The sequence below is a fragment of the Ursus maritimus genome, unplaced genomic scaffold (assembly GCF_017311325.1).
Source record: "Ursus maritimus isolate PB19 unplaced genomic scaffold, ASM1731132v1 scaffold_20, whole genome shotgun sequence".
Taxonomy (NCBI): domain Eukaryota; kingdom Metazoa; phylum Chordata; class Mammalia; order Carnivora; family Ursidae; genus Ursus; species Ursus maritimus.
Window position 1 is genome coordinate 15,276,637 of NW_024424453.1, and position 23,050 is coordinate 15,299,686.

The following is a 23,050-nucleotide window of genomic DNA, read 5'->3' on the forward strand; positions in this document are numbered from 1 at the left end:
TAGAAGGTTTAATTTTGAACTCTGAAGAAAAAAACTTGCTGAGCAAAATTATTTCATATAAAAGTAATGTAATGGACATCCTTTATTTGTGGATAAACTGTTAGGTTCTTTTTTGCATGTTTAATATAAATGGTTGTACTAATTATTGAAGAAGACTAGGTAGAACATTTGATGAAAAGCATTTTTAGTATCAGTTTCTTGTACCGGGTATTGTATATAAGTGATGAATCACTTATATTCTACACCTGAAACTAATATTATACTGTTAACTAACTGGAATTTAAATGAAAACTTGGAGAAAAAAATAAAATCATTTGTCTAGCTTGTTAAAAAAAAAGAAGGAAAGAAAAGTGTAAATACTGCTATAATAAAAATGGCAACTTTGGACTGCAGTGTATTTAATAATTTTGTAACGGGTATGCAGTCTTAAATAATGTAAATATTTTACATTGATTAAAATAAAATATCCTGAGCTCTGAAAAAAATACAAATAAAAAATTACCTAAAATAACTCCCAGTTATGTACTTCTAGATCTGTTATATTTAAAATTTTCAGCTTATTTAGACTCATACCATTAGAAGGGAATGGATCTTTTCACCTACATTTTCAGTAAAACTTAACTGGTGGGATTTTATAAGATGTTTCAAATTGTATTTTTTTAGTACTAAAATTATCCTTTCTTATCCCAATCTCAGCAAAAATTACTTTGTACTCCTGACCCCCAGTCCTAATCTCCACTCGATAATGGCTAAATCATCTACCTTTCTTTTTTAATGGGAAGAATTAAATTCAGCTAATTGGCATTTGTCATTTGTACCTCCAGAATGAAGTTAAGAATTAAAGATTAGAGGAACCCTCCCCTATTAGACTCATTTAAAAATACGTTTACAAAGAAGTATAAATTTTTACTTTTACAGAAGTTTTGGTATTCATGTATATATATACATTGATGCATATTGAAACAAAGGGATATACATGAAGGCTTGGCATGAAAATCCCTACTAGAGTATGGTAGAAGGTACTCTGGAACCTGTACTATTGCGTCTTCCCACCCTGGGAATTCTGGAGAACAAGGATGGCAATGGCAGCCTCATTAAAGATAAGTTATTTACTGAGTAGGGACTCTTGGTTAAAAGTTTGTAGTCTGAGAACTTTTAATTCTAAAGTAAATTTCCATTTCATGTTCAGTTTTTCTTACAGTAATTATATTCCATTTATAATTCAGTTTTGTTATTTGTATTCCTTTGCAACAGATAAAGACCAATTAGTTTTCTTTTGAGATACCTGTGAAAAAATTTTTTAATCTATTTGTTTATTTTTCCTCATCACTTAATGCACCTCCCCACATTGCTCCAGAATGGAGTACCAGTCTAAGTAATCTTTATTCTGTAAAGTAAAGCAATATAAAGGATGCATTTTAAGTTTATTTAAAACTGACAGCAGTGCTGTGTAAGAAATATGCCTTTTCATCCAGGAGTGTAATGTTAACGATCAATCTATGAAACTTGGAGGAAACAATACCAGTGAAAAGGCAGATGGACTTATCAAAGGTAAAGTTTACTTTTGAACATGACCCCATGTTTAATTTAAAATTTTCCAGTTTGATGATGTAATTCGAGCCCTGACTTTTTGTATATATAAAAATTTTAAGATCTCTTTTTCTAAGAATCTCATGAGAACTGGTAGGAAAGATTTCATCAAGGAGGTCACGATGGAATTGGGTGGTTGTACACCAGTCAGAGAAGCTGAGGAGGAACATTTTTGGTTGAGAAAAAATTACATGAAAGGGCAGTAAAAACAAACAATAGCAATATAAGGCATATTTTGTTCTGAGACCTCAGAGTAGTTTATGGTAATTATAATGTAATGTTCATGGACAACAGCAGATGAGGGTAGAAAGATAGGTTAGAGCCAAATTCTGAAGTCAGAAGAGAAATGAAAAGAGAACTTTGGTTTTAGCAGTTACATAGCTGGCTTAGCAGTTAATGACCTTCACAAAATTAATTTTTGAAGATTGGTTAGAGCAGAGCAAAACAAAATATTTTAAGATAAGAATAGTAGGTGAAGAACTGGAAATAACAGTTGTGTGCTATTTATTTTGCTAAGTTTGAAATAAAAAAATAGTTGGAGATGAAGGCAGAATTGAGGGGCTTTTTGCACAGGGGAGCATTAAGAAAGAAATCCATGGATAGGTAGAGATTTTGGGTACCATGGAGAGAGGTAGGCCTCTGTGGGGGCAGTGAGATCAAGAGAACAGATAGGTGAGTTAGCATTAGAAGGAAAGGAAGTAAGGTTGATGGAAAATATAGATAATTGAGGGAACAAAAGGTAGGAAAATTGGGAGTTTATACTAGGTAGCATTCAATTTTCTTTGTGAAGTAAAGTAGATCATCATCTGGGAGTCAAAGGAGTTAAGAATCTAGGCAAAGGATCCAGTATGGTATAGACCTTTGTGGTGAGTGGGTAGAGCTAGGAGCTGGCTGATTGAAAGAACAAGAATGAAGAATTAAAAAATTGATTTGGAAAACCAAGGTTTTAAGAAGGGTGCTGCTAGTCAAGACGATTTACTAATAACTCTGTATATTTGTCCTTTTCTTTGAAATGAAAGGATCTAGATGTAGTGGAGAACCCAGTATTTCAGATGTCAAGGGAAAGAATAAATATCCCAAGTCAGAATTGTCTAGCTCCCGCCCCAAAAGGTAAACTCTGTTATGGTTTGATTGTATGTAATGTTTGTTTAAACTCTTTCTCCATTTTCTTATATATAGGAGAGAGATATGACCATTTATCTCAGTTATATAGTTCTTTCAAATTTATTCTTTTACTTGAAACTTCCAAAATCACTGACTTAGGCAGATGGTGTTCTCGTTTTATAGGTGAAGAAAAGTAATACTAATCTATAAAAGAAGTTAATTGGTAGTTTTTAATAATCACTATCTTTCTACCACTTTTTTTTTCTATTTCTTTCACATAGGAACTAAGATCTAGCTCCCGAGTTTTTTGTTTTTGTTGATTTTAGAAGAGCTTTCTTTATATTTTGAGGAGATGAAAACTGACAACTATTAGATGATTTGATAGAAGCACTCATTGCTCATCTCAGTTCTTTGTCATTTCATCTTTAGAAATAAGACGTGATGAAGTTACTTAAGGAGAGTATTCTGTTAACGTAGACTAGAGGGAGAATTTGAATAAAATACATACTGCTCCTCTGATCTTACCTTTAATCTGTTAACGTTATAAATTTCATTTACCCTCAGAAGTAGGTCTAAATACTTGACTTTTTGTTGTATTGCCTACCATAATATCTGTAGGCGTGATCTCAAATTTGAGTATCTATTAGCTAGTCTAGTAAATATCTCATAACGGGGGCTTTGTTAATTGTTCTCTATCAATACCTGTCTAAATTGAGCACAAAACCAGGACTCCTCAGTTTCTCATCTAGATCTACAATCTTACAACTTTGAACTGACCATGAGTGTGAGAACAGCACTGATAGGTTGACCAGATAAGATTAAAGGACATGGAAATAGTAGGGAGGACGTAGGGGAAAAACTAATTAACACACATATGATAGTCAATACATGTATGTTTACTGTGCAACAGGCATTATTTTAGGGGCATTGCATGTAGTAACACATCTTATCTTACGAAGTGCATTGTATTTTTAGTCCTGTTTTCCAAATGAGGAAACTGAGGCATAGAAGACTATTAAGTGATGAGCCTAAAGTGACACAGCAAATAAGTAGGGGAATGGAAATTTGAATCTAGGCAGTCTGACTCTAAAGACCATTATTTTTAGGTGCTTAAGCACTGTAATATAGTGTTTCTATACAAAATACATGAAAGTTTTCATTTTTAGAGAATTATATTTTTGCATCTTAGCTGCTCATTTCATTATATTAGAAGGATTCTCTTTGATAAGAGTTATTTCTTTTTAGTTCTAGTTTTTTATAGGTGTTTTGTTTGAATTGCCAAATATTAAATTCAGTATTAAAAATGATTATTACTTTAGGATGGTTGGCTTTTTCAAATTTAATAATAGTGGTACTGTATTTTGTATAGTAAATGCATCTGCATATGAAGGAAAAATGCTTTTAGCAAATTTTACTTTCATTTGTCAAATTTTCCTTGAAATTTTTTTAAAAAACAGGCAACACAGAAGCATTTGTACTGCATGTATTAAACCTATGTTTTCATATCCCATTTTGTTTTTGTTTGATAAAAAATTTGTGTATACTTTATTTTAGAAGAAAAGCTGCTGTCCAGTATAATGAAAGCAGTGATTCAGAGGAAAATGAAACAAGTGAATTGCCACAGAAAATGAAAGGTGGTATAATATGAAATGAATTTGATTTGATAATGTGTCTTATATTCTAATTTCCTAGTGTGACCATTTTTGTATTTGGTTTTGTTGTAGGCAAACTGAAAAATACACAGTCTGAGACTAAAAGAGTAAAAGGTATGTATATAAATCTCAGTATCCATAATCTACACTTAAGGATTATTAAAGTAAAACTCCATAGGTTTATATCGCTCTAGCTTGTAATTCGTTAGTAATAGGTCTTACACTTGACTGCTATTTACATTTGAACTAATCAAGGCTGTTGAGTGAATGAGGCAAATTGAAAGATTAGTTTTAAATTAAAATCTAAGAGAAATATTTAAACTAACTTGAAACAAAGTAATTTTTACTAATAAAATGACTCCAATAAAACCTCATATGTATAAATTAAAATTACAAAAGTTGGGTGGGAGCACCTTCTTGGTAATATTACTGTTCCCATTGTCATACAGATGTTAAGATAACCAGTGAGTATCATTACTTTTTCCTCTACCTTTAAAACATAACTCTTTGTTTTCTTTTCTTGTAAACTGGATCATACTGTATTCCTTAATAGTTGAGAAATTGTATTGCATTTGGAAAATTACTCATTACCACCAACTGGTATGAAAATTTGGCAGTCTCATCATTAGAAGTCAAACACCTGTTTCCTTAAAAATATTCTTCCACCTGGAAGCTGAATCACTTTGCATATTCTGCCCCTACTTTCACATCTCTTCCTCAAAAGAAGTAACACTTCATGACAAGTGATTACATTCCTTCTTTAAGCTGGAATGATATGCTCAGTGTCAGGCAATTTTGGTCACCAGAAATTTTGTTTTTATTGACTAATATACACTCTTAAGATTTGGAGTATGTAAGTGTTATTTTTATTTCCTATCCTCAGGAGGTACCTGTACCTAAGCATATGAGAGAATTAGTTTTCAAATATTTTAATGATTCTGTGGTTTTATTTCAGCAGGATCTTCTAAGGTTAAAGAAGATGCAGAGTTTGCGTGTGCACTTATTTCATCTACCCCTACAACAAAAAGGAGAATGTTGAAAAAGGGTCGGTAAATCTCATGGTTTTTTAGCTTTTGTTTTTCAGTGTAAAAAGTTTTTAATGACAAAAGGTATGAGAACATGGTATAAGAAGTTTCGAAAGTAAAGAAAAAGATAATCCCATTTTTCTTGGAGGTGCATGTTTTTGTGTTCTCCTAGTACCTTTTCTTATTCTATTTATTTTAGTTAGGTCAAAAATATGATGGAAAAGAGGTCCTTTACTCATCTGAGTAGCAGAAATGTTTTCTTCTAGTGAAGGCCCAGAGTAATTGATGGCTCTTTAAAGCCTAATTTAATTTGAAGTTATTTAAATTGTAATAAAGATTCAGTTTTTGGTATGAGTAGAATTTGTTTTCACTTATGAATGTTAGTGATATTTATTATAATTTTGTATTTTGTAGTTCAGAGGAAAACATTGTGTAAGAATCTAAATATTTGAGAATGGATGAGTTTGAACTCTAAGGAGATCTGGGACAAATTATTTTATCTCTGTTACTTAGTCCCTTATATCTTACATGTTGGGGATATACCAGGCAGAAGTCTGTTTACATGCAGCTTATGGTCTAATGATGGGAACACATAAACAAATGAACACATAATTTTAAATGATAAGCATTGTGAATAAAATAAAGGAGGATAGTGAAATAAAGATTGATGAAAGGGACCTGTTAAAGGAGATGATATTTGGCCCAACACAGAATGATGAAAAAAGAGCTGACTTTTGGTCTAAGAATCAGACAATTAATTGAATTGAAAATATAGGCATTTTAAATAGAATATTCTTGACCCTGATTTTTGAAATTTTAAGAAACATGAATTTTCTTTTGAGATAGAATTTAGATAGAATTAAGTTCACAGTCAAAAAGTTCCTTCTTGCAGGCACATAGCCATAATAGAAGAAAAGTAACTTCAAAAAATCATAGCTGTGAAAAAAACAAAATAAGCTCGTTTCTGGAAGAACAGCAGAAACAAAAATCAGTGAGTGTAGACAGAAATGATAGTGCTATCTTAAATAAGACACAAAAAGTCATAAGGAAAAGATAGATGAAATTCTACTACCTTTTAAATTACCGTGCATCAAAGTGCAACATAAACAAGGTGCAAAATGACAAGACTGAAGAAGATATTTCTGGTAAGTGTAACTTATGAAGGATTAGTATTTAGAATGTGTAAAAGAAACCTCTGCAAATCAGTTGGAAAAAGACAATCCAGTAAGAGAATAGCCACTAAGAATACAAAGGTACATTCTAAGGAAAGAAAACATAAATAACCAGTAAATGTAGGGTAAGCTGTGCAGATTCAGTCACTGGGAAAATCAAATTAAAGAACAGAGAGATACCATTTCACCCATTATATTTACAAACATTTAAAAATTTCACAGTGCCATGTATAGGCAAGGTTGTGCAGCAACAGGAACTCTTAGGCACTATGGATGGGAGTGTATATTACCATGGTGAACAGCAACTAGGCCAAATATAATGAAGATAGATATATCATCTAAATGTGTAGAAGGACACATGAAAGAGTAGTTTTCACTGCTGTGTTATTCTAGAAAAATATTGGGAGTAAATACTGTCCAGTAGGGGAATGGAAAATAAAATTACAGCATGTCCTTTCATAGGCTGCCCAAGTATTCTTGCAACATGTCAGCTGGCTTCCTCCAAAGGGAGTGATCAGAGAGAGAGGGAAAGAGCACCCAAGACAGAAACTGCATCCTTTATAACTTAATCTCAGAAGTTACATACCACCACTTTTTCCACATCCTATTTGTCACCCTAGTAGAGTATGGGAGGAGACTATATGAGGTTGTGACTGTTAGAAAGTGGGTATCTTGCAGTCTGGTTACCACATTAACTATAGTACAGATTCCAAAAACTGCATAAAACAAGTGTTATCTTAATAACTATGAGTAACTTAAATACATATCAGGAGATATTCCACACTTTTTCCTTGGTGTCCCCTCTCAATCACAATTCTCTACTTCCCCGCATAAGTAATTGCTGTCTGGATTTTAGTTGTTTAGAGTAACAAGGTAAAAAATAATGAAGTGACAAGGTAAAATCTAGTTCCTGTTACTTCCATCATGGCTAGAAACAACAGTCTGTCTACTTCATTTTAATTCTTCCTGTTTTCTTTTCATAAAAGCACATATTGGCATTTCTTTATTGACTTCATATATATGAGAAGAGAACTGAAGACTGTTTCAACTGATTTATTTCAGGAGCATCTGCAGTGGAGGGTTCAAAGAAAACTGATGTTGAAGAGAGACCAAGAACAACACTGATCATCTGCCCACTTTCTGTGTTAAGCAACTGGATTGTAAGTCGTCATAGCCTTTTAAAAATGTGACATGATTTATATTTTAGTCTTGTAAAAAATATTCTGTTAGAGTCATTCATTGGGAAAGATATGCTTGGTCAGCATTTTATGTTTAAGTTAAAGTAATTGTTAGGTGAATTGGGGTTTTATTTGCTGAATTGAAGTAATTCTTTGAAGATTTATAGTAGAGAAGGAAACAGTAATTGTTATAAGTTTGTACTTCTTCCTCTGCCATTTATGTCCCACAAGGTGGGAAAGATAGACAATTTAAGACTGCTATATTTACGAATTATTGGAAACTCTTTTTTTTTTGTTTTTTTTTAAAGATTTTATTTATTTATTTGACAGAGATAGAGACTGCCAGCGAGAGAGGGAACACAAGCAGGGGGAGTGGGAGAGGAAGAAGCAGGCTCATAGCAGAGGAGCCTGATGTGGGGCTTGATCCCAGAACGCCGGGATCACACCCTGAGCCGAAGGCAGATGCTTAACCGCTGTGCCACCCAGGCGCCCCTGGAAACTCTTTTCTAAGAACTACGCTAACTTACGTGTATATAACAACTTGTAGCATTTAGTGAGCTCCTATGTGCTCAGTTTTTCCTCTAAGCTCTTTTCATAGATTTCCGCATTTAGTCCTCAAAACCATTATTCTCACTTTCCTGGTGATCAAATTGAAATACACAGAAATCAAGTAACTTGCTTAAGATCATCCAGCTAATAAATGGAGTTAGGATAAAGTCTCCAGCATTCTGATTCTAGAGCCTGTGCTTTTAAGGCTACCCACCAGAAAATTTTGTCTTTTTTTTTTTCTCCTTCCAGATTGCTTTTCTATCCTAAAACATTACATTGGAATAGAACCTCTTGATGTATTATTTGTAAGGAGCAGCTTGGTTGTGTTTCCCTTCCAGTTTGAGCTTCAAGCTGCATGTTAAAATGAAATAATGACTCTATTAGAAGCATTGTGAACATAAAGACCACTGGATGTGAACTTCTGTTCTTGCCACGTCCAAGGTTATTTGCACCTCTCCTGACCTTTCCTCCTCTAATCTCAGAGGTGGAAGAGGTCTTGGTCTTTGTAAGACCATTACCTTAGTTTGTACTTTGGATTCCATCTCTTCCCACCTTTGCATTTTATCTGTTATTTTTCTCTTTGTCTGGTTAGTCTTTTCCCACTGGCTTTTTCATGAAACATACTTGGATCTTTTTCATTTTTAAATACTTCCTCTTGATTATATTTCATCTTTAAGTTGCTACTCTTATCCTTTCCTTTGCTGTCATACCTTTTGGGATTTAATTTCCACTTTGTGCTTTTACTTACTACTTAAAATCTAGCCTGTGCCACTTGTTCCTCTAAATTGCTTTGGAAAAGATTAGTAGTTATTGTCTAATTGTCAAATTCTATGCTTCTTTACTTTGTTTTTGATTTTTATGTACTCTTGCCTTCTTTGATTCTCATCTTTTTAAATTTTTGGTATGTGTATGTTTTAAAAATTAAATCTCTGATTAGTGTGTCATATTTCCTCTTAGGACCAGAGTGAGGTTTGGTTCTTTCTTGCTCTTTTTTTATTCCAACGAAAGTATTCTCTTTCTTTTGAGATGTAGTGCATTTTGGGAAGGCCAGTGTATGGGTACCAGAATGATAGTTTCAGGGTGAGGTTTACAAGTATTAATGGTGGTATAAAAAGTAGAACTCTGCACAGTTCTTTAAGAGCTTGGGTTAGGGATATGTATTTTAAAAATGGGTCATCAATATTTCATATATAACTTTATATATGAAAAACAAAATTTAAGATAATAAAAACTTCAGAAAGGAAACCTTGGCAAAGTCTTGCCTAATGAGATTATGGAAAAAATGATTTTTAAAGGAATGAGGGATGGTTGGGCATATAGATTCCTTGTCAAGAATCCGAATTTTGTGGGGTGCCTGGGTGGCTCAGTCAGCTAAGCGTCTGCCTTGGGCTCAGGTCATGATCCTGGAGTCCGGGATTGAACCCTGAGTGGAGCTCCCTGCTCATCGGGGGAGTCTGCTTCTCCCTCTGCCCCTCCCTCTGCTCATGCGTGCGTGTATGCGTGTGCTCTCTCAAGTAAATAAATACAATCTTAAAAAAATTTAGAATTTTCAGTCTCTCAATAAGCTACTCTCTTCGTAGCCTCCAAGTAAATGACATGGCACCCTAATGAGCAAGCTAGAACTACCTTATCCTTTTTTTGTCTTCAGATAGGGGAGAGTCCAGTTAAAGGTGTAAGATATGAATCCCACTTCCACCACATACTTATTCTGGATATTTGGACAAGTTATCTTCCCAAGAGAAAATGAAATAACACATATTTTATTCACACACACACACACATATATGTACAACTGAAGCACAGTGACTAGAAACTCAATACTATCATTCTCTTTCTCTAGGAAAGGTAATTTTTTTCTATTTCTGGTCTAATCCTGCCACAAATTTGTTCTGTTCCATTTCAAGGCAGCACATTAATTCAGTTTTCTCATATTGAATTCTTTCTCTTTTCCTTTTCCACCAGATTTCTTAATAAAATTCTCTGCGTTTTCACCTTTTACTCTTTAGTGTTTTATCCTCTTTCTTAGTATTTTTGCCTTTACTATTTCAGGTATCATTCTCTCTTCAGCCCCTAGTAGTCTCGTTTTTGGTCCCACCCTCTATAGAAACTCTGACGGCCTTCAGTGACCTCATTGTTGCCGTGTCCAGTGAGTTACCTTTTTCTTTTCCTCTGCTCTTTTTACAGCATTTTGTTATGTCTTATTTTGTAAACCATCTTTAAATCTTTTTATAGAGAGAGGGAATGAACATAAATTAGCAGTTAAAAAATCAACCTTGTATTCCTTTTTTAAACTTTGCTCTTCTTCCCCTCCCCCCCAAATTTTGTTGCTTCCCCAACTTTCTGACTACTGTTTTTCTCCCATGGTTTCTATTTAGTCTTCCTTCCCCCCCCCCCAACCCTAAAGCATGGTATCTTTTCTGAAATATTGGGAAAATTTTTAATGAGATTTGCATTTACTTAAGATTCAGGAATTTCAAAAGTCTGCCACATTTGCTTTATTTTTATTTTTTTCTTTGCTGAATATTTTAAACTACCCCAGTAAAAACAAGCCCACTGTTTAAATACTGCCATTCTGTAGGTTCTGCCCCAACCTCCTTTTCTCATTATGCATGTTCTTAGAACATTCCTATAGCTTCATGTACTATCTGATGATAATTTTATAAAGTCCATCTCTGCATTGCATTACAGACCAATACTTAATTTTTCCTAGTAGGGGCACCTGGGTGACTCAGTCTGTTGAGTGTCCAATTCTTGATGTCGGTCAGGTCATGATCTCGGGGTCCTGGGATTGAGCTGTGTCAGGCTCCACACTTGGTGGAGAACCTTCTTGGGATTCATTCTCTCCCTCTCTCCGCCTCTCTCCCTAATCCCCCTCCCCCTCTGCCTATCCCCCCACTTGCACATTTTCTCTCTCAAATAAATCTTTAAAAATAAAGTAAATAAATAAATATTCCTAGTATACGTCTCCAGTAAGACATTCTGTACTGTCCAGGAATTTTAAATGTCTGAAGTAATACTTACTATTTCTTTCTCATTTTAAGATTTTATTTATTTGAAAGAGCAAGAGCATGAGCTGGGGGAGGGGGACAGAGGGAGGGAGAGAGAGAATATCAAGCAGATTCCCTGTGGAGCACAAACCCCTAACGTGGGGCTTGATCCTAGGACCCCGAGATCATGACCTGAGCCAGCCAAAGTCAAACACTTCACTGAGCCACCCAGGTACCCCATTTCTTTCTCATTTTTATACCCATTTTTCCCTTCTTTTTTTAAACTTCCTTACATCTTTATCACACAGTTCTTCTAGGCACTCGCTTCAAGTATCAGAGGCTTGTCTTCTCCCCTTTTTTTCATATCCTAATTAGTCAAGTCCTGTCAGTCCCTTTTTCTTGGTATCTTTCTTTTACACCTGTCCTTCCTGTTCTGTTCTTAACTCTGATACTTTAAGGCCTTATCATCTCTCACCTAATAGATTCTCAGCTTTGTTTTTCTGGTTTGTTTGTTTGGTTTTTTTGGTAAAGATTTTATTTATTTGAGAGAGAGAGAATAAGCACAGAAGCAGGGAGGAAAGGTGGAGGGGCAGAGGGAGAAGCAGATTCCTCACTGAGCAGGGAACCTGATGCAGGGCTCAATCCCAGGACCCCAGGATTGTGACCTGAGCCTGAAGGCAGACACTTAACTGACTGAGCCACCCAGGCGCCCCTCTCTGGTATCCTTTTTTTTTCCTCCCCCAGGCTAATCATGATTTTTTTTTCCTGCTCAGCATCTCTCAGATTTGAGAGAAAACATCAGTTGTTTTAAACAGATCATTTCCTCAGAGAGGGCTGGGACCAGGTCTTATTTTTCTTTTTAGCTATACTACTTTCTGGTTGATAACCTGGCAAATAGTAGGTCTATGATAAATGAATGAAAGTAGATACTATGCTTAAATCTCTGCCTATGTTCTTGAAAATATTGGTTGCTCTTTTACGGTTTAATTTTGATATTACAAACTTTACTAACGGGAAGCATTAAAGATCCTTTCTGTTAAAATATTGAAAAAATTTTTAAAAATTACAGTTTTAAAGAAATTTGGTTATTTTTCCTCCTAAAAATGAAGTGTCTGCTCATTGGTAGGGCCAAACAAAATTTATATAATTTATTATTATTGAATATATATCCGTTTTCCTGACAGTAAAATAATAATTAGTATTGTTATTATCATTCTTATTGTAGTTTAGATTGCAGGAAACTTGATTTTATGTAACTTTAGTAGTCTGGTTTGTGTACAGGACAGTAGTTTTTTATATCAAACGTGACACTAATCTGTTTTATTATTTTAAATATTTCTAATTTTCTTCTAGGACCAGTTTGGACAACATATAAAATCAGATGTGCACTTGAATTTTTATGTTTATTATGGTCCTGATCGTATAAGAGACCCAGCCTTGCTTTCAAAACAGGATATTGTTTTGACTACATACAACATTTTAACTCATGACTATGGAGTAAGTATGCTGAGACTCATATTTCAGAAGTTGAATTTAAGAAATATGCTTCAGGTTTCTAAAGCATTCTAAAATTCAGACTTTATACTCTTCCTTTCTTTCTACATACTTAAGAATATGTAGGAAGTAAATAGGAAATCGTTTTCTAATATTCTGCAAAAAAGTCTGAACATTCTTCAGCTGATTATGAATATTTTCCATTTTGAACACTTGAAATTACAGTTTTACATTGGAATTGTACTAAGTTTATATAGCAGTTTATAAGTGAATTCTGTTTTTTCTAGTATTTTAGAATATTATTTTCTATCACAGTGATTTGATTAATAATTATCTCAGTTTAAAAGTAAGCCTTTTTTTAATAGCTGAAGTTCATGAGTTTCCCAGTTAATTTAGAAGTTTAATTGTTGTTTGTTTGCCTGTAATTCCAATTGTTAAAATGTTTTTCAGAATACCTTATTGTCAAAATTTTGGTCTTCTGGTAAGAACGTTATTAACTTTAACATAAGAAAAACTAATTAGGTTGTATTCAAATAATTCCTACAACTGAAAATTTTTCTGTTAACACAGTTTTAATCTAAGGCAGAATTAGCTCAGTGTATTGAACCAAAGTCTCAATAGATGCTAGACTACCTAGGTTTAAATGGTAGCTCTGCTGTTTCCTAGCTGTGGTACTTTGAGCAACATGCTTCCCAGCCTTGGTGCTTCAGTTTTCTCATCTGTAAAATAGGAGTAAATACTAATACTTCATAAGCTTTTCAGCAGTCAATAACTTAATATATATATAGTTTTAAAGCAGTATCTACCACATAGTAAGTGTTAATATTAAAGAATAATAACTTGTATTTATCAAATTACATGAAGTAATATTTTTACTTGCCTGTGTTTTTAATTCACATGAAACATTTATTTCAGACTAAAGGTGATAGTCCATTACATAGCATAAGGTGGCTAAGAGTGATACTGGATGAAGGACATGCCATCCGAAATCCAAATGCTCAACAGACAAAAGCTGTACTTGATTTAGAAGCAGAAAGAAGATGGGTATTAACAGGTAAAAAGGTTATATTTTTTTAAGAATTCTCAAATATGTATCATTCAGTAAGTTTTAGTGAGGTAACTTTGTAAACTTCAGGTTTGTCTATAATTAATCATAGAAGTCATTTAATAAAATACTTTGACTTGTTTTTCACAGTTGCCCATGCTGTGGCAACATTTGAATTATAGTCAATTTATGGAATAATCACTAGGCTTTTTTTTAAACTTCGGAGATTCATTAGACACTTTAATTCTCCAGTCAGAATCTCTATTTCTCTATTTCTCACATTGAAGCCAAGCCTGTTTGCTACTTTTGACACCTCTACTAGAAAATGCGGAAGAGAATGTAAACTCAGATTCACTTTTTCCTTCTTGCTAGTACTGCTAATTTAAAACCAAATAAACACATGTTCTTGGATAAGGAGAAAGTTGAATTTACTGGACCTGCGGTCTTTTTCTTTGTTAGTGTGTCAAGTGAGAGCTGAAAATTAGAGCAAAACTATATTTTGAGATTGGGTTTATGTTTAATGGATTATAGTTATACCTTAATAGTTAGTCTCTGTGCCCAGTGCAGAATGCCCATTTTCAACTATTGTTTCCTCTGATAGCGTTAGGTGCATATTCTAAATGGATACACTTATAGAGTTAAAACACTTTTCTGTTATTTTTAGGTACTCCGATTCAGAATTCTTTAAAGGACTTGTGGTCTCTTCTTTCCTTTTTAAAACTTAAACCGTTTCTTGATAGAGAATGGTGGCATAGAACAATACAGCGTCCTGTCACAATGGGAGATGAAGGAGGACTTAGGTAAGTAATTTTATGAAAACTGATTAATATTAGCAATAAATAACTGTAAGCAGCTTGAACCAATTGTCACTTTGATTACTATTTTAACTTCACTGTTGGCTTTCTTCTCCCAAAAGCATTTATAGCTTAATGCCTTTGGCTCTTAGAATCTGGTGATTCTTGTTTGGGGAGACAAGGATTTCATACTATCACTAAAACACATAAGCCTTCCCTTTCTTTGATTTTAGTCAAACTGAAAGAAAAGACAGAGCTTTATGGTCTTTGAGTGTTGCTTTTGCCCCTGAAATCACCATTAATTGATTAAACAATGGCAGGAAAAACTGTATGGTCTGAGGATCTAATATATATTAAATTTTCACAGTTTACCTTGTGTAGCTCTATATAGTGGTAATTGAATGGTATGACATACATTGGTATCAACAAGAGTTTAAGGAAGAAAGTTGGATCTCATGGAGACAGATAATAAAATTCAGTTTGGTGATAGCCATTTCACAGGGTACTTACTAGGCTAATATGTGGCTTAAGGTTTTTGCCTAGAACAGTGGTTTTCAGAGTTTGGGATCCATTAGCAGGTTGTGAAATCATCATAAAGATGGCAGCTAGGATTATAAAAGAAAATGAAATAGAGTAGAAGATTTAAAGAAATATAAATCTTTGCATATAGTAAGTATTGTTTTGTGAAAGGTTTCTGTTATACGTGTATGTGTTTTTATAGATACGTTTGCAAGATGGAATAAAATGTGTTTCCTGTGAAAAGGTTCAAAAGCCACCACCCTAGTTTACAAAACGGCTTGATTCTCAGAACCAACTATGTAAATTCTGATTTAAGAAATTGTATTTATATTTCAGTGTTAGGAAAAACCTTTCTTTAAAAACCTTTCTTTCCTTAAAGAATTGATGTGCCTCCTTTTTTTCTGATGTTGAGAAGGGAGTATAAAGGTTGTAGAACATAGAAGGAGTTTCTCTCTTCTGAATTGTCACATCATGTTTTAATTTTTTTGGCATCTTTACTTTGTAAAAATCACTTATTTTTGTACCTTGAATTTCATATTACTGAAAAATCTTTTTGAAGATAAGATCTTTCCTCATATTTATAGTTTTATGATATAGTATAATGCCTTGCACTTTGTGTAGCTACTTAAGAGTGTGAACGTTGAATATTGGATGATGTATTTGACAGAAGCAAGAAGTAAAAAAGTTAGTGAATAGAACAAAAACGGGGAGAAGTTAAGAAAAATAAAGACAGGATAAAAGAAGATTAAACTGACAAGTATTGAATTGAGGGCAATGAATGCATTATTGCTATAATTTTCTATTGGTAGAATATATGATTATCAGATTGGATAAGACTCAAAGGGATTTTTTTTAAAAAAACCTTTAGGTTCTAAAATAGTAATATATTAAAATATTTTTTTTGTTCTTGTTGAATCAACTTATATAGAAATAAAAAGTTATGTGATTACTTGTTTTATTTTGACTTAGGCGTTTACAATCCCTAATTAAAAATATTACCCTAAGAAGAACAAAGACAAGCAAAATTAAAGGAAAACCTGTTTTGGAGTTACCAGAACGTAAAGTATTTATTCAGCACATTACACTTTCAGATGAAGAGAGAAAAATTTATCAGTCTGTGAAAAATGAAGGCAGAGCTACTATTGGAAGGTACGGAAAAAAGAAAGACATTTTAGAAGATAATTTTTATTTTCTTTCCTATTTAACTGAATAGTATTTCTTAGAAATGTTAGTAAAATCTGAAGTATACTGAAAGATAATTTGCTGCTTTATTTAAATTCCTTTTTACAAATTAGTTGAAGTAAATGAAATAGTATTATAATTTACAGGTAAGTAATTCCTTAAGTTAGGAAAAAATTACAAGTTTACTTGAAATGGCAAGTTCTGAGTGGCTAGTCAGAAGACCTTGCATCTATTCCTGGCTCTCTATCATGGGAGTAGGTAAAAACATTGAGAGAAGTATATATAGCGAGAGATAATAAACCTATTTAAGGAACAAAACTTTGGGGAATGTCCACATTTAAGAAATAGGAAAATAAAGAGAAATTACTGTAGAAAATTCCGTCAAGGGCAGAATTAGGAAAAAAGTAAAGAAAACTGTTGGAGAATCCAATGAAAGCATAATCAAGAAAGAAGGAATGGTCAGTAGTGTCACATGATGCAGAGACTTAGAAAAGCTGTTTAATTTGGTGATTCAGAAGTTACCGGTGTAAACTCTTAGCATAGTTTCACCAGAATACTGAGGTGTGTACCAAATTGTAGGAGTAAGGGAATTTCAAAGAGGTAGCAGCTGTAGGTTGGGGTAGACCATTTTTCATGAAGTTTGCAAAAGGAAGAAGAAAGTGAGACTGATAGATAGGATTGATAATTGGTTGCTCTGTCAGTTTTTTGCATTTATTTGGGTTAACTGCCTTGAGAAGAGAGCATGGAAGAGACTACAGATAGAGAAGAGAATAAAGCAAATTGGTAGAGAAAAATGAAGCCTAGTGGAGGGTAAAGAGTATAGTCAGTGAAATAGGAGACAAGGGTATCTACAGGGAAAGGTGGTGGGAATGTGAGGAAGATAGCGGGACTTACAGCCATTATAAAAAGTTGTAAGGTTCTGGGGCGCCTGGGTGGCTCAGCCATTAAGCGTCTGCCTTTGGCTCAGGTCATGATCCCAGGGTCCTGGGATCGAGCCCTGCATCAGGCTCCCTGTTCTGCTGGGAGCCTGCTTCTTCCTCTCCCACTCCCCCTGCTTGTGTTCCCTCTCTCACAGGCTGTTTCTCTCTCTGTCAAATAAATAAATAAAATCTTAAAAAAAAAAAAAAAAAAAGAAGTTGTAAGGTTTTTAATGTGGTAGATAGGTTTCATGTAGTTTTGGATATATGTAGAAGTCAATATGACTTTCCAAACAACACGTGAAATCTGGGAATAGGAACTGTTGAAGGAGATTATAAAGGGGTCGGGGATTGGTAAAAGGTGAGAAATTCTAGTCCAAGCAAGAACATGTTTGGTGTGAATGCCCACGGGACCAAAATGAGTAGGAGACAAGTGAAGGCAGAACAGGGCTGAGAAAATAGGGGAATCTTCAGACTCAAGAACTTCATTGAAATACAAAGCAGGTTTAACAGGAATTAGATTGAATAAGATTGTTCTAACTAAGCAAGTGATTTCAGAGTTCAAAATCTTGCAGTTGTGATTGAAATTTCCTTCATATTCATTCTTTCAATCAAAATTTAATATGTGCCTGTGTAACATATACTGGGATATATAGCATAATAAAATAGACAAAAATCTCCACTCCCAAGAAGTTTATATTTTAATGGAGGGAACAGGCAATTTTTAAAAATTAAATAGGATGGAAAAAAATTGGGAGATAGGGAGTGCTGAAACTGTTTTAAAAGGGTATTCACTGAAGACCTTACTGAGAAGGTTCTATGTGGAAAAAGATCTAAAAGAATGGAGTTGGGAGACATTTCAGGCAGAAGAAATAGCAAATGTAAAGCCCCTTAGTTGAAAGCATATTTGGTGAACTTGAAGAACAGTAAAGAGGTAAGTGTGGCTGGATAATACGTGCAAATGTCATGATGATGTCAGAGATTGGAGTGGGAGTACATGACGGTTTTGTAAGGCATTGTGCATATTTCAAGGACTTTGGCTTTTACTTTTTATTAGATTAGAAAACTTTGAAGGGTTTTGACCCAGGAGAGTGACATAATCTTATTTATATTTTAAAAGGATCACTGGCTGTTGTGTTAAGTTTGATATTCTAGGAGTAAGGGCATGAGGGAGAACAGTGGCAGTAATCAAAGAGATCATGGTGGTTTTCACTACAGTAGTAGTAGTGATGAAGGGGGTGAAAAATAGCTGGATTCTGTTATAGTTTGAAGGCAAAGCCAGCAGAGCTTGCTAATTGATATGGTATGGAGAGTGAGAGAGAGGAGTCAAAATAACACCAAGGTTTTTCACATGAGTGTGACTAGAAGGTTGGAATTACCATTTGCAGAAATTGGTCTATGGGAGGAACAGTTTTTTCAGGGAAGATCAGAAGTTCAGTTTTGGACCTATTGATCGCATGATGCCTCTGAGATTTCTAAGTGGGGATGTCTTGTAGTCAGATGTAAGATTAGAGTTCATGGGAATGTTCTTGATGTAAATTTGAAAGTCACCTGTTTGTAGTTGGTAATTAAAGCATGAGTCTGGATGAGATCACCAAAAGCGAGTGAAGTTAGAGAACAGGTCTAACAAAGACCAGTGGCTAGTGAGGTTGGAGGAGGCTTCTACTCTAATTATCTAGTACTCAAAAGAGATTTGTTAAACTGAAATGCTGACTATTAGTGTAGTAAGTGACCATGCCAGGGAATAGACGGTTTGAAAGATTATTCAGGTTAAGAAGAATAACTTTATTGAACCCTTAGAAAATAGGTTATTTTTAAAGTATTCTTTTTAATATGTAGTACATTTAGTAACATTTAGTGAGCACTTACTCGGTGTTATGCATTCATTTAAGTACTTTATATGTATTTTTTAAAGATTTTATTTATTTAGTGGCACCTGGGTGGCTCAGTCGTTAGGTGTCTGCCTTCGGCTCTGGTTGTGATCCTGGGGTCTTGGGATCAAGCCCTGCGTTGGGCTCCTTGCTCTGCGGAGATCCTGCTTTTCCGTCTCCATCTCCCTGACGCTCCCCCTGCTTATGCTCGCTCTCTCAAATAAATGAATACAATCTTTAAAAAAAAAAATTATATTTATTTAGTGCAAGTGTGAGTGGGGGGAAGGGCAGAGGGCGAGTGAGATAGTATCTCAAGTACACACCGTGCTGAGCGCAGAGCCCAATACGGGATGGATCTCAGGACCCTGAGATCATGACCTGAGCTTAAGCCAAGAGTCCGGATGCTTAACCAGCCAAGCCACCCAGGCACCCCCTAAGTGCTTTGTATGTATTAATTAACAATAATCTTATTAAGTCAGTATGATGATTACCCACATTTTTATAGATGAATCTGAGGCACAGAGCAGTTAAGTAACTTGTACTGTGTCACACAGCTAGTGAATGACAGAGCTGGTATTTAAATTCAGGCAGTTTGGTTCTAGAGCTTATAAGTTCAACCTTTATATTATGTTCCCTTTTGTATTATTGCATATTTAGAAGTAATTGTAGTATTACTAATAGTAACAGTAGATATTATACATATAGTTATATTAACTTACCATAGTCCGGGCACTATTCTAAATATTTTCCATATATTAACTTTTTTTAATACAACAGTCCTATGAGGCATGTATTACTACCATGCCACTGTTAAAGCTGAAGAAGCTGAAGATGCAGGTTAAGAAACCTACCCAAAGTTTCCTAGCTCTGGAGTCTGTGTTCCTAACATTAGGCTATTCTTTTTCTATTTCCTTAATATACTTAAGTACGTGATAGACTTAGTGTATAATTTTTGAATCATCCATTCTTCCTGTACTGTCATTGTTCTGCTATACTTTCCATTGAAAACCCTGATTTTATTTTAATGTTTTTCTTTAAAGTCTCGCAATTTGACCAGTACCTGGCTGTTGATGTTTTTTCTGGAACACGTGGTACCATTTAAATCTGTGGATTTCAGGCTTTTTTTTACTCCTTTTCCTGTAAAGTGTTCCTTAAATGTTGTTTTCTCTTCCATTATTTTATTTTTATATGTGTTGGATGTTCTTTGTTTTCCATAAGTATCATGTTATTCTAATCCTTTATGTCTGTTTTACTTTTTATCTCTTATGTTTCCCACATTCTTTCCTATGTTTTTCACAGTGGTTTGTCTCTTTTATGCTGGTTTCAGTGTGGCTTTCATTTCTCTGATGGTTCACTTTTCTCTTTCACACTCCTGAGCTGTACCACCTCATTTTTCATCTCTGTGTTGTTTTGCCATGATGATAAATCATGGCAGTATCCTTGCTCATAATTTTTATTTGCACCATTGCAACATTTTTTTGGTGAGTTTTCTTTCACTGCCACTTGTTCCTCCCTTGCTCTTTGCTGATTATTACTTATATTTGAATGTTCTTTCTGGCCTAGCTATTTGCAAGAGATTAATATGAATGGGGGGATGGGGCATAGCTGTGTCCCAGGCCAATAGCAAGTATCCCTATTTAATTATGATTCAGGGTTATATCTGAGTTGTTTTAGGTTTTATTTGTGCTTACACAACAAAGATCAGAAGCTGTAGGGTTCCTTATAATGCGGAATCTTGTGCCCATAATCTTTTCTGGAAACACAGTAGGTCTGTTGTGTTTCCTTACTTAGCTTGCCTTCTCTTCTTAGTGTAAAACTTGTCCATGCAAGTTCAGACCACAGCCATGTACCCTGTTTTTTGTTTTTGCACATGAAAGATGTTGATTTTCCCCTCAGGACTTGCCATCTGTTTTGAAGAATTGTGCTCTGGCAGGTCTGTTTGAGATCTGTAGTCCTCTCAGCGTCTTCCTATCCGATTTCTATTGCAATTGGCAGCCATTTCTCATATATTTTGCTTTATGGTTATAAATCTCTTGTGGTTTCATTAAAGGTAGTTTTGAAGTGATTTCCAGAGAAGAAAAGAACAATGCCATTTTTATTCCACAGTTTCAGAATAGGGAATAATATTGTTTAGAGGCCTTCATAATGTTGAACATTTTTTTACCTCTAGGTATTTTAATGAAGGGACTGTCCTTGCACACTATGCGGATGTCCTGGGTCTTTTGCTTAGATTGCGGCAGATTTGCTGTCATACTCACCTTCTTACAAACGCGGTGTCTTCCAGTGGTCCCTCAGGTAAGTAGATGTGATTTATTTACACTCTTATATTTGTTAGGGATATTTAAATCAGAATCAGAAATTTTTCATATGGCCTATAGTGTCTTATTTGTGTCAAATGGACATTGTTTTTACAATAGGACACAAGTAGAATATACTCACAAATTCTTACCAGTGAAATGGAATAATAATGATATCTTCCAGGATTTCCAGTGATACTCTTAGATAGTTGTTTCACATTGGATCTGCCTTTTGTTCTGTGGTAGTATGTGCAGATTGTAATATTGCTTTTGTTTAAGGTGTATTATATGGGGTAGCTACTATTTTAGCTTCTGAATTTTTAAATTTAAATCATGCTTGTTTCCTGTAATAGAAAAAGCCTAAATAAGGACTACCCAAGCAAAACTTTTCCCTATATAAGAAGATTAATTTGTCTAGTCATATTACAAATCTTGCTGTGAAATTAATTTTTCAGCCTTTTCTCTAGGAAATGATACACCTGAAGAACTACGAAAGAAGTTAATAAGGAAGATGAAGTTAATTCTGAGCTCAGGTTCTGATGAAGAATGTGCAATTTGCTTGGATTCTTTAACAGTTCCTGTCATAACACATTGTGCACATGTCTTTTGTAAACCCTGTATTTGCCAAGTCATTCAAAATGAGCAGGTTAGTTTTATGCGAGGTATGGATTCAGTGTTTGATGGAATGGTATACTAGTCCATCTTGAGTGTAATGAAATCTCAGTTAAACAGACTATAAAGAGTTTTGCACTTGGATTTACTAGTGCACATTTTATGGTTAATTATGTATGTCAGTGTTTCATAGTGATATATTTCTTATAAGTAAGCCCTTTTAAACATAAAAAGACAGTACACTTTTAGAGGCATGATCAGAATATCCTAGTTCTATTGTTAAGATCATTGCTGTCCAATAATAGATCAATAATGTGAGACACAAAGGTAATTTTAAATTTTCTAGTAGAAATAGATGAAGTTAATGACATTTTTATTTATCCAATATATCATATAAAAATTATTGAGATAATTTACATGATTTTTTAACTTACGTGTTCAAAGTTTGGTGGTATTGTACATATACAGCGTATCTCAGTTTGGCTTCACATTTCAAGGGCTTAATTGTCACGTGTTTATTGGCTATTGGATAAGGTAGGTCTGGATTCTTACGTTTGGTAGAATTTATTGAAGTGGAATAATCCTTTAAGCAGTTCTTCTGAGGTAGAGTTTTTTTTTTTTTTTAACATTTTCATTGGTATATATGTAGAAAAAAAATGCATAGGTCATGATTGTACAGTTGAGTGAATTACGAAGTAAACACATCCATGTGCCGTGGTCTCCTTGTGTCCGCTCCCAATCTGTTACCTTCTCCCTCCTCCCTAAAGGTAACCCCACTATACTTTTTAACATTATTTCAGTTTCAGAATTTTTTTTTTGTTATGGTATTTGGTATATAGTTATTTAGGAGATATTTTATTAGCATGTCTTGGTACAAATGGACACAACAAATATTGCTTTGAATGAGCCTGATAGGATTTAACAGGTCTAGACTAGCTTTATAAGCCATTAAGAAGGAAATTTTCTTTTCTTCTAATGAACAGTTCCAACTAGTGTGCTGTATTGTAGTTAGTTTCAGGATGTTATTCATGGTTTCTTTAAGTTGTCTGTAAATAGTACAGT

The 23,050-nt window shown here is 34.3% G+C and overlaps 1 protein-coding gene across 6 annotated transcripts in view; it reads left to right on the top strand.

Moving 5' to 3' along the window:
- Positions 1-23,050, top strand: part of HLTF (helicase like transcription factor) — a 50,652-nt gene that overhangs the window by 17,958 nt on the left and 9,644 nt on the right. For 3 of the 6 annotated variants that reach the window (XM_040636691.1, XM_040636692.1, XM_040636690.1), the window contains exons 9-20: positions 1,476-1,551; positions 2,610-2,700; positions 4,249-4,328; positions 4,419-4,460; positions 5,302-5,391; positions 7,606-7,703; positions 12,611-12,754; positions 13,667-13,805; positions 14,461-14,596; positions 16,079-16,258; positions 21,250-21,374; positions 21,832-22,022. In XM_040636691.1, coding sequence (XP_040492625.1) covers positions 1,476-1,551; positions 2,610-2,700; positions 4,249-4,328; positions 4,419-4,460; positions 5,302-5,391; positions 7,606-7,703; positions 12,611-12,754; positions 13,667-13,805; positions 14,461-14,596; positions 16,079-16,258; positions 21,250-21,374; positions 21,832-22,022 — 1,392 coding nt within the window. The remainder of the gene's footprint in view (positions 1-1,475; positions 1,552-2,609; positions 2,701-4,248; positions 4,329-4,418; positions 4,461-5,301; positions 5,392-7,605; positions 7,704-12,610; positions 12,755-13,666; positions 13,806-14,460; positions 14,597-16,078; positions 16,259-21,249; positions 21,375-21,831; positions 22,023-23,050) is intronic. The other 3 variants (XM_040636693.1, XM_040636694.1, XM_040636695.1) reach the window with 3 other exon arrangements.